The 11,001-nt window shown below is 39.0% G+C and overlaps 1 protein-coding gene across 2 annotated transcripts; it reads left to right on the top strand.

Moving 5' to 3' along the window:
• Positions 1-392: 392 nt before the first annotated feature.
• On the top strand, positions 393-7,485 carry CDK2AP2 (cyclin dependent kinase 2 associated protein 2). Of its 2 annotated transcripts, none has more exons than XM_026721342.2 (4): positions 393-991; positions 5,812-5,912; positions 6,003-6,135; positions 6,856-7,485. In XM_026721342.2, the coding sequence occupies exons 1-4, from the start codon at positions 889-891 to the stop codon at positions 6,921-6,923; spliced, it is 405 nt and encodes a 134-aa protein (XP_026577127.1). In that variant the 5' UTR covers positions 393-888; the 3' UTR covers positions 6,924-7,485. The 2 variants fall into 2 exon arrangements, with proteins under 2 accessions (XP_026577127.1, XP_026577128.1); XM_026721343.2 differs by having other exon boundaries at positions 408-1,098.
• The last annotated feature ends 3,516 nt before the right edge of the window (positions 7,486-11,001 follow it).

The following is an 11,001-nucleotide window of genomic DNA, read 5'->3' as shown; positions in this document are numbered from 1 at the left end:
CCTCTGATCCCTGACTCTCTCCACGCCTCTTCGAATAAAAATTCCAGTTTTTAGGCATAGGAAATATAAAAACAAAAATAAAAATGCAAAAATAAGTCGTGAAAATCTAGGATTTTAACGTTTCGGGTAACGTTAAAAGGGGTGTTTTCTCGCCCCTCCCCCCCAAAAAAGAATGCCTCAAACTTTTAGGAATCTCAAAACGGTTCAAGAGGGCATTTTACTACACGCCCACCCAGTCACCAAGAGCGGGGTAGAGGCAACCGAGGCCGCAGCGACTTCCTTTGGAGCCCAAAGGCCTCTCGAAGGGACATCAAGTAGGCCACTGTTCGGGCCCTCTCGTCGCTATGGAAACGGACGGGACGGGTGTGATAGTACGCAGTGAGGTCACAGGGGAGGGAACGAGACACGTAGGCGCGAGATGAAGGCGTAATCCGCGGCGGCCACTCGCGGGACTCGAGGAGCGAAAGGGGCCAGAAGGCGTGCGAGGTCGCTCTCCCAGGGTCCAGCCGCCGCCTAGAACCGTGGGCGCAAAAGAGGGAGGAAAAGCGCGGCAGCTCGCTTGAGGGATTGAAGGGTGAAGCGCGCGCGCCTCCTTGGGGCGCGAAAAAGAGACCGCGACTCGCCGGGGAACCAAGCCGGGACAGGCAGCTGAAGAGGCGTGGAGCCGGGAGAGGGTAGGGGGGGAAGACCCACGCAAGCCGATTGGGTAGCCGGCATTTAGAACAACTCCCACCAATCAGGGCTGTCGGAGGAAAAAAAAGTTTGCCAGCCCGGGGGAGGTGTGCTTTTTGTAGCCTCCCCTCCAATCGGAGCAGCGGCAGTCGCGGCTGAAGCCGGAGCAGCGCGCCAATCGTGGGCCAGCCAGTACTAGAGAGCGCGGAGTCGGGGATGTCCTACAAGCCTATCGCGCCTGCCCCCACCAGCTCAGGAGCCGCCGGCACCAGCAGCAGCAGCAGTAGCGCCAGTCCCGCCCCCGGAGCCCCGCCGGTCGGTAAGAGCCCCCGCCTGCTCGCCCGCCTGCTCTCCTCCCGCGCCCGAGCAGGGCTGGCCGGCTGGAAGCCGAACGGGGCAGAAGGCTACACGGCAGAGTCGCCTGGGGTCAGTGGCCGGCCCTAGAGGGTTGCCTCACCTACCCCACCCCCCCCGCCCTTTCCCTGGCAGGTTTTTCCTGGGCCTTCCAGAGCAGCTGGATAAGACCGAGGGCTCGGGCGAGGCCGATCAGAACAAGAGAGAAAGCCGGGTTGCGTTAGAATAAGAAACAAAATGAATGTATACTTTAAACAAAAGAGGGGGACCTAAGGCGAATAATACGTATATTATTGTATTATATTATTATATATATGTGGGTGGCTTATCACACTGATTACTTTAAGGTAAGAAAGGGCTGCTGGTTAAAAAGAAAAGCGAACCGGCCCAGAAAAGTGAAAAGTTTTAACTTCTGGATGGCAAAAGCTTCTGGATGGCAAAAGGGGGAAATAAACAGAAAGGATAGTCTGCATATTTACAGAGATTTCTTGATTATATGAAGAATTGCAGTTCTAAGAGAGAGCCCCATTAAAGTCGGTTGGATTTCTGTTTGAGCAATATAGGGTTGCATAATAATCAGGTGAATCACGTTTTGCTAGATTAGCAATATACTAGAGTTGAATAGAAAAATAAGCATAAAGGAAGAAAAGTTTCAATTTTACTTATAACTCTGGCTAATTTGAACACAGCATAGCAAGTGGCACTGGTAGGAAGAAGCAGTTTCATATATCTAAGAAATGGAACTGGATCCTGGGCTTTGCATTTCTTGTCAGTTTTTCTGTAAAGAGTATTCTGACTGGGTGTTCCCTAGGATCTGGCTACCATATTTAGGAACGGAAATTACCTTTTTCCTTGTACACAGACTACTAACTCTGCTCTTTGTATATATCTTGGCTTGGTTACAGAAAGTTCCTGGAGGTATTAGCTGTGCTAATACCCTCCACCATGTACTTATGCTTCTTTTGGCATACTTGAGTCTATTATATAGTTTTGAAGATAAGTACTGGAAAGAATGTATGCTTGAAAAAGATTGCGATTGACTTCCTGATTGTATATTTACAGGATGTTAATTATTCATAAATAGTTGTGTGTAAACTAGAGGACAGCAGAGGAAAAGTTTTATAGTGTAGAAGTATGTTCTTTGCATAAAGGACATTCAGATTTCGGGCCATGATATTTCGGGCCAGATAAAAATTAATACAAAAAATTAGAACGAAAAAAAATTAGAAAAGAAACAAGAATGTAACAAAGATTATATATATATATATATATATATATACACACACACACACACACACACACACACACATACACATACATATACATTGTTTCTTTTCATATTAATAAGTCAAATTTAGTTCTTTAATTGTAATCTAGTCCCTTTTAGTTCCCTCTAGTGTATAGAGTATAACCTTCAAGTCCTGTCAAATCATTTTTCAAACAAAAACATTTTTCCGTAGGAACACTTCTTACAATTAATTTCAAAATTTTATTTCAAATTTATCTGGACCCTTATGTTGTTTGTAACTTTCCAAAATCAAAGTTCTAATCACCCATTTAATGTTTCTTCCAATATTTTTAAGTCTTTAAATTTGTATTTAAATCTTATTTTGCTAGGGATTAAAAGAAATTCACCTAGTGTTGTAAAATTCAAAGATTCTTAATAGCTGAAAAGCACTTAACAAGAAATTTCTGAAAAGTAATTAGAGAAGGAATATGAAAACCCAGTGTCATAAAAGTGCAGATCATGGTTTGAGCAAAGTTGGCTTTCCCTTGATTCCCAGGACTGGAAACTGCTGTCTTGCATTCTTCTTATGAGGAGCAAACTATCTGGAGCAATTGTGGGTGATCTCAGGTCCTCTCCTTGTCCAGAAAGGAATGACAAAATGCTGGTTTTCTCACTGTTACTTCATTCTTCTAGTAGAGCAGACTTTTTTCCATGGAGGTTCTCTTGAGTTAGATTTTAGATAGCAAATTGAATTATCAGCTACATCATGGACAATCATGGACAGCCAGAATAATACTGTTGGATTTGATTTATCTATCATTTAAACTTCATGTATTCCAGTCCATGCAGAGGGTTATTAACTGAATTTCCAACATGCATGTATTAGATATCTGCAGAGCACTAATAGTTTTTAAAGAAAAGAATCAGCAGACTTTTACTTTATAAAATCTTCCTTTTCTAGTTCTCATATTTTCTTCAGTTCAGGGAAGTTAATTGCATGTCTGTAATTACTGTGCTGATGTGGCTGTATAAAAAGCTTGTGATTTAAAATGCTAGACACTTGGTAGAAAACACATTGCCTTTATGCTAATCAGAAGTCTACGGACGCCATCATTATTAGTTAGTGTTAAAAGAAAATGATGTATGATTTGTATAATAATTTTGAAAGGACATTTCCTGTGGAAGAAATCTGTACTACAATAGTTTGCTTCACTGTGCAGTAACCGTAGGTGAATCATTTGCACAATTAAAAAAACAACTACAGTTAAGTGAAGTGGGACAGAAAAAATAGCCAAATTGTATATAATCTTGGTAGGGGCCAACCTCAAGTAGTTATTCTTCTGGACTCCTCTGAACAAAGTAATTGGATTGCTTTCATAGTCCCTTACTATCTACCACAAATTAATTCCAAATGATTCATACTCTAAAAACCTATCCTTTATTAGTGGCATAATAATATCCATTTTTCTCAATTAAGGACTTTGTATTTTCAAGTTTTCTATTTTTAGAAACTTTTCCTGAGTTGAATAGTTTTAGTAGACTATAATGTAATATAGGAATGATGAGTAGTGTACCATTTATGTGTACATGTGTACATTTGTACTATTTACTTTTCAAGTGTCTATAATTTTATAATAAAAATTGCAGGATGACTCATAAAATACTGAAATTATGATCTACTTTTAGAGTGTCAGGCTCACATGGTTAGGATGAGAAAAGCAAGATGAAGTTGACAGCCAAGAATAATGGCTGAGTTCAGATCATTATAGGACGGCAAGTTCTCAGTAAAAACCCATAAAATTATGCTTTATGTTATATATTGGGCTGCCGGAAGTTGAGTTAAAACCCACAAGCTACTGTGGTCAAGACAGAAAAGCCAGGGGGAAGTTGTCTGTTCACTTTATAAATATATTTTTGTTACTTATTCTGCCTCCATTTCTTAAAGAAGGCTTGCTGCTACTTCCAAGAAATTTTATTCATTCATTAAACATGTACCTTGTCTCAGTGCTAGCAAGGCAAAGTCAGTGGCTCATATAATGTATTAACAAAATATAAAACACCCAAGATATGATTAAAACAATAACGCAATAACACTCTCCAGCAAAAACAAAACATAACAAATAACAACTGGGGGGTAAAAGAGGGTAAAAGATGGCAGCCCCATATAAATTGAATAGCCAGCCAGATGGTAATGAAGATATGAATTAGTACAGTTGATTCCTTCTGCACCAGGTGAAGGTTACAATTAGTTTGTCATTCAAGATAAGATAAAATGTCAATATAATATTAGAATCTAAAATAAAAGAGAAGACAGTCTGAAGTCTAAAATTAAATTTCTTTCAATACTAACAAAGGAATCAAAGATATAAAACATAAACATGCAAGAGCAACTACTGTATTCAAAGACTGATAAATAAGTTAAAATAAACTTAATACCTGCATTCACATATAAGCAGCTGTTTAAAAATGTATGTCTATGAATATATTTGAATTTTTAAATTTTCTAGGATTAGAAAGAAAGTAGGGTACATACACTTGCTAAGCTGTAATGTATATTATTCACCCTTGGACTGGCAAAATGTGTACTAGTCCAGGGAAATTCTGTGATGTTAATGGTGAAAATGTTAAATGCTTTAAACATTCAAAAATAAAATTCTTTTTTCAGTCTCATGTAAATTTGACCACATTCTCCAAATTAAAATTTAGAAACAATTTAATCATAAAATACTTAACATTAAAACAATGGTACTTATTTTAGGGAAACCATCAAAGACCCTCTATATAAAGTTAATATATATTTAAGTAGATTCTGGTTATAAAATCCTTTCTAGGCTCCAGGGTTGTTTAGTCTTTTCAGCTTCTGAATATATTACTCTAATTCATGCATTTCTGTATATAAAAAAACATTTTCAAATAAGTGCCCCAAAGTAGTAAAGTAACATATTCAGACATATTGCATAATTATTTGTTATGTATTTATGATAGGAAGAAGAAATCATGCAATTAACATTTTTCTTTAACTCATGAAAAATTGTGCATTGGTTAATTACGTCCTTGAGTTGAAATGAATGTTTTGAAACCAACTTTTCATTTAAGTTCATTGAAGTTGGTGGCCGATTTCCAAGATTAACATTATATTGTTTTTGATCTATACAAAAATAATCACACCCAATTCCCTTTCCCCTATTTTAGATTATAGACAAGTTGCAATAAAACTCAACTGGAAGAGTTGTGATTTATGTCAACAATACCACAGAATTGTTCAAATAGAAGTTTTGTCATTTGAGAATCAAATTCCCTGTCCTATTGTTTCTTTTTTTTCTTATTCATATCCATTTCATGTATTCATAACCATGTTTATACTTATACCTGTTATCTAATAATCACTTGACAAAATAAAAAATAAATAAATAAAAACCTTAGTTTACTCAAAACAAATCCTTCCATTATTGTTTTAGTTGTTTCCACAACAAAATTACAGTATTATCCCCCTTACAAGAAATTCATAGCCCCAAGAATTTAGATTAGCAAGTTTAATGTCATCACTTATTTTTCAGCTACCAGTGTTCCATCACCATCTGGTTCTGTCCCTGGAGCATCTGCCCCCTTTCGACCTCTCTTCAACGATTTTGGGCCCCCATCTATGGGCTACGTGCAGGTGAGCACATAAGGATGAGGGGGGTCTTGCCCATTGATGGAAATAATAGAAGAAGGATCCTGTTTTTGATTTCTGCTGTTGATCTTGCAGGCTATGAAGCCACCAGGTGCCCAAGGTTCCCAGAGCACGTATACAGATTTGCTTTCTGTAATTGAAGAGATGGGCAAAGAGATACGACCTACATACGCAGGTAGCAAGAGCGCTATGGAACGGCTGAAGCGAGGTAGGAAGCATCTTCATCATTGTACATGAGTAGTACTCATTTTTGTGCAGCTACTCAAATTTGTCATGTCAGAGCTGGCACTAGATGAAACTCTTAAGTTCCTTTTAAATTCACATGTATGTGGCTGACTTTCCCAGAAGTTCTGCAAACTTACCTCCTCTCAAATACAATGTTGTGCAATGATTAATAGATGCCTGTTGTGGCAATTTCCAATTAACTCTTCCAAGTCATGACTTTTGAGTTTGTAATTGAAAGTTGGTTTAGTTCTAGTCTTGCTAAGGAAAGAATGAAAAGAACTCCCTAACCCTAAGGCCAGAACTCTCAGTATTTCAAGCCAAATCAGTTCTCACTAGTGCAAATAGCTGTGCCACAGTACGAACAGGTAAAACCTGCTAGATTAGAATCTATACCCAGCAGGTATAAACCTAGCTTGTAGGGAAACGTTGATTTGTTTCTGCAAGACAGCTGTACATCAGTTCCTTATGTTGTGTACTGCATTGCTACCAGTTAGTGCCTTGTACTTTTTGATTTATTTAAATCCACATATCTGCATTTTACCTTATATCTTCTTGATTGATCTTGAATTGATAGGGTGTATATATAAATGTTTTATGTGGAAGATGCTACAGTTGCAAATTCTGTCACATACTTTGTGCTTTGTGTTGCTACTTTGGAATCCATTATTCAGCATGTCTTACTTTTGGGACTTTCTTTCTGCAGGCATTATTCATGCCCGGGCGCTAGTAAGAGAATGTCTGGCAGAGACAGAGCGCAATGCCCGTACGTAACACTCGCTTCCTCCTGGCACCGCCCTTGGAGGATCCTAGCACTTTCCAGCTAATCAACATTTTAGAATCTGGAGTTTTCCACTTCCTTTCAAATCTTTCTACCAATCAGTGTCTCAAGTCTTAGAACTGTGATCGCCTTCAAAGACCTTTATACCAACTGGCACCTAAGAATCTGAAGCATCTCCACTTGTATCACAGAACTTCCTGTCAATTAGCATTCTGGGGGTATATACACAAAGCGTTCATTGTGCATATCCTTGGTTTACTAGTCGAAATAATTGCTCGTGACAAGTTCTATATCTTTATAAAATACATGGGGTTTTTGAATAAATAAAAATCTTTAGAATTTGGATTATCTCTTCACTGTGCTTTTCTATATTTTTTTTATGTAGTGAGGGAAATATTCTCTACCTCACTAAAATATTCCTGAAGGGCATGTATTGCAAGATATGCTTCCTTAGTAAAGCAGTATGAAGCCCTCTCTTCCTCTTGCAACAAGAGTCTCAACCAGCGATCACTGAGCCTGTATTGGAAAACTTGTAATAAAATGTTTCTACTCCTATATGACTTGTTTTTGCTGTTATTGTGTCAATGTCAGGAGTTCAGTACACCTATGTTAATATTTTATTTCTAAACCTTTTTTCCTCAATAAACAGAAACCAGACTAGGTTTCTGCTGCTTTCCATTCTCATTGGGGTGAGAGGCTTTCATGAAATAGTTTCATCTACTTGAAATTGGATTTTTATTTCTAAATAAGTATTTCTATACCCCTTCAGCCATTCAGATCTATATGGCCTTACAAGGAGCACACAAATTGCTAATGCAATAGTCAGTAGAAAATACCCTGTGTTGATTATTTTGTATATTATAACCATTGTGAAACAGCATCATCTATCTCAAGCATATTTCTGGCTTACTTGGCTCTCAAATACACTTTGAAAATGGCACGTTTTGCAAAGCTATCTAAAATGGGTTGCCAACCTTTTGGACCTCAGGGACCACCAAACTCATAATTTTAAATCCCACAGACCACTAATATGAATTTTGACTGACGGTGGCTTGCTGACGTTGGTGGGAAAGTCAGTCCCATATTCCAGAGCTGCAGCAGTCACAGGATTGGCCCTTTGGTCATCCCGGAGCAGCTGTTCCTCCACTGGGGTGCACCGGCCTGCCATGCACTGGGATGACCAAAGGGCCATCCTGTGACTATTGCAGCTCTGGAATATGGGACTGACTTTCCCACCAATGTCAGCAAGCCACCCTGGGGCGGATTTCCTTCCCCCGCCATTGGTCTTACCTTACAGTTCCAGCTTGCATGGCTCTACTCAAGGTAAGGTTTGTGCTCGGCTGAAGGGTGGGGGCCAGCAGGTGGGCGGGGCATGTGGATGGGGCGACCTTGTGTTCCCACACAGCCTGGATTGCTTTGGGAGGAGTGCTTTGGGGGGGACATTTCTCTGCAGACCACCAAAATTTTCTCAGGGACCACCAGTGGTCCCTGGCCCACCGGTTGGTGACCACTGATCTAAAATATCAGGAATGATGATACAGCTCTTTTATTACTGATGATACCATACTCCACAGCAAAGGAGCTCCAGTAAAAATGCTTGCCCCAGTTCCCCTCTTACCTCATCTTACTGGAGGTGAGGACTCTTGAGTACGCACTCCGCCAGCCTGACTTGGACATCCAGATTTTGCTTGAATATATGGTGTTGCAGATAATCAGGCTCCAAGCTAATTAGTTTATATGTGGAGAGAATTTCAGTAGTCCAAATAGGAATTGACATTGACCTGAGCATGCAATGACCTAGCTATGTCTCCTGGTACAGTCACAGCCAGGCAAAATATCTCCAAGGCACAATTTTTACTTGTATCAACAGGAATTGTGAATCCAGGAGAAAACCCAGAGTAAACCAGTTCTTCCTCCAGCAACTATAAATATGCTTGGCTTATGAACTGGGAACTACCCAGCTTTTACTCAGAATAATGTCTTGGTGCCCAGAGAGAGGGTATTAGTTGTAAGGAGGCCTAATATTAATAGTGAAGTATGGAGCAATAAAATTCAGTAGTGCCTTCTACAAAATGTCTAGAAAGGATGCCTTATGGAAGGATACAATAGAATACAAGGGTGATTAAACCTTCCCTTTTTCCTGTTTCCTTTTTTAGAAAAAGGATAGTTTAAGATGGTTGAAAAATAATATAATTTGTAAAGAAGAGTAGTCCCAGGATAAAGAACTTCTTTTAACTATTGTTGAGATAAAAAGTATATGTCTTCAGATGTAAAATGTACTTCAGCCTTTAACTGCTACAACTCTGCAATCATACAGTATTATTTAACTGTCCTACTAAAACTAAATGGAGGGGGAGATAATGATTGCTGTATGGCCTAAAATATTGTCTTTTTGCAAAAAACCTAAGTTGATTTATCACATGACCTGACTTAATTTTATGGCTATTTTTACACTATTCACCAGAATTGTTAAGCAACTCATCATTAAGTGAATAATATGGTTGAAGTCAGAATCCAGTTTATCAAATGGGTGTTTTCTGCTGGAAAATGGCAAAAGAATTGCAAAATATGATCCCATAACCATTGGATGCTGCAACTGGATATAAATACAAGCCAGTTGCAAAGTGACCAAAATGCAGTCATGTGACTGGGAGGATGGTGCAGCAATTCTACAAGGATGGTTCATGTTAACTTTTTGAGTCCAACCTAACTTTGAACAGTTGTTAAGCTACCTGTCATAAATCAAGGGCTACCTGAAAATGTAACAAAATATACAGCTCCTCTCTGAGGGGGATGAGCGGTTAAGAAATATGAAATATAAACAAATAAAATATAAAGCCCCCCACGGCATTCCACAAGCTAAAAATATAGAACTGCAAATCATCTTTTTGTCAGCAGATCTTATGAATAAAGCAGGTATCAGTTGAATATCACAGGAAATAGATTTACCCCACAAATACCTCTAAATCTGAAATGTATTAATTTGTAAGTTTTTATTTTTGGAAGGTGTTCTGTGAAATGTCCCCATAATTAATTGTTAGTTTGGCAGCTTAAATATGAGATTCAAAGCCAGAAAAACCAATGGGTTTGTTCTAAAGAACAGTTGCTTTATACAGATGTATGAACTAAACCAGGGGTGGGATTCAAATTTAACAACCGGTTCTGTGGGTGTGGCTTAGTTGGTGGGTGTGGCTTAGTGGTCATGTGACTGGGTGAACATGGCTTGGTGGTCATGTTACCGGTTGGGCGTGGCCAAATCAACATCACTCAAATCGAGGCATGTATCTCCTTGCCTGGCCTCTTGTGACTGTGAGGATGCTGCAACAGTTGTAAGTGTGAAAAATGGTCATAAGTCACTTTTTTCAATGGTCATTCCACACAAGCAAAGTACCAGCAAAGGAGGGGAAAAAAACTCCAGAGATGTTCCTGAGTGGAAGTCTAGTCCTGCCAAGAATGTAATAAGAATTAACGGAGAGGCAGTTTCTGTAAGCAACACCAGAATGTTTCCTTCCTGCCTTCCTTACAGGATTAGGCCAGTAATTTCTTCTAACAACCGGTTCTCTGAACTGCTTAGAATGTTAACAACCGGTTCTAGCGAATAGGTGCGAGCCTGTAGAATCCCACCCCTGAACTAAACTGAAGGTGGATGAACTATTGCAAACTATAAAGAAAGGGCACAAACTCCAGAAATCTTACTACTTTTGGGAATTAGGTTGAGGTTCACAGTTGTTGCTGAGTATTTCTAAATGATTGTTAAGATGAAGTTAGTAACAAGAAATTTATCATACCAAGGTGTGGAATTAGGAAGGTGTGGAATTGGGGAGAATTGAAGCTTGCAGGTGTCTCATATATTTAGGCAAAGAAAGTGTATATGTTGTTCATTTTTTAAAAAAATCTTCCCTCTGATGCTATATATACAAAAAGGAGGATATAAAAACTCTTGAAATACATGTGTTTACACTTTCCTAAGGAAAAATTGCTTTGCCCTTTTTGTGTTCTGACACCATCCATCATTGGCTTCAATCCTATCAGTGGTTAGAAGCAGCTATATATTGAAAAAAAAAAGATTTT

The sequence above is a fragment of the Pseudonaja textilis genome, chromosome 1, assembly GCF_049901715.1.
Source record: "Pseudonaja textilis isolate UNSWEBS1 chromosome 1, rPseTex1.2, whole genome shotgun sequence".
Taxonomy (NCBI): Eukaryota; Metazoa; Chordata; class Lepidosauria; order Squamata; family Elapidae; genus Pseudonaja; species Pseudonaja textilis.
The sequence above is the reverse complement of the archived record's forward strand: the minus strand, read 5'-3'. Positions and strand labels throughout refer to the sequence as shown.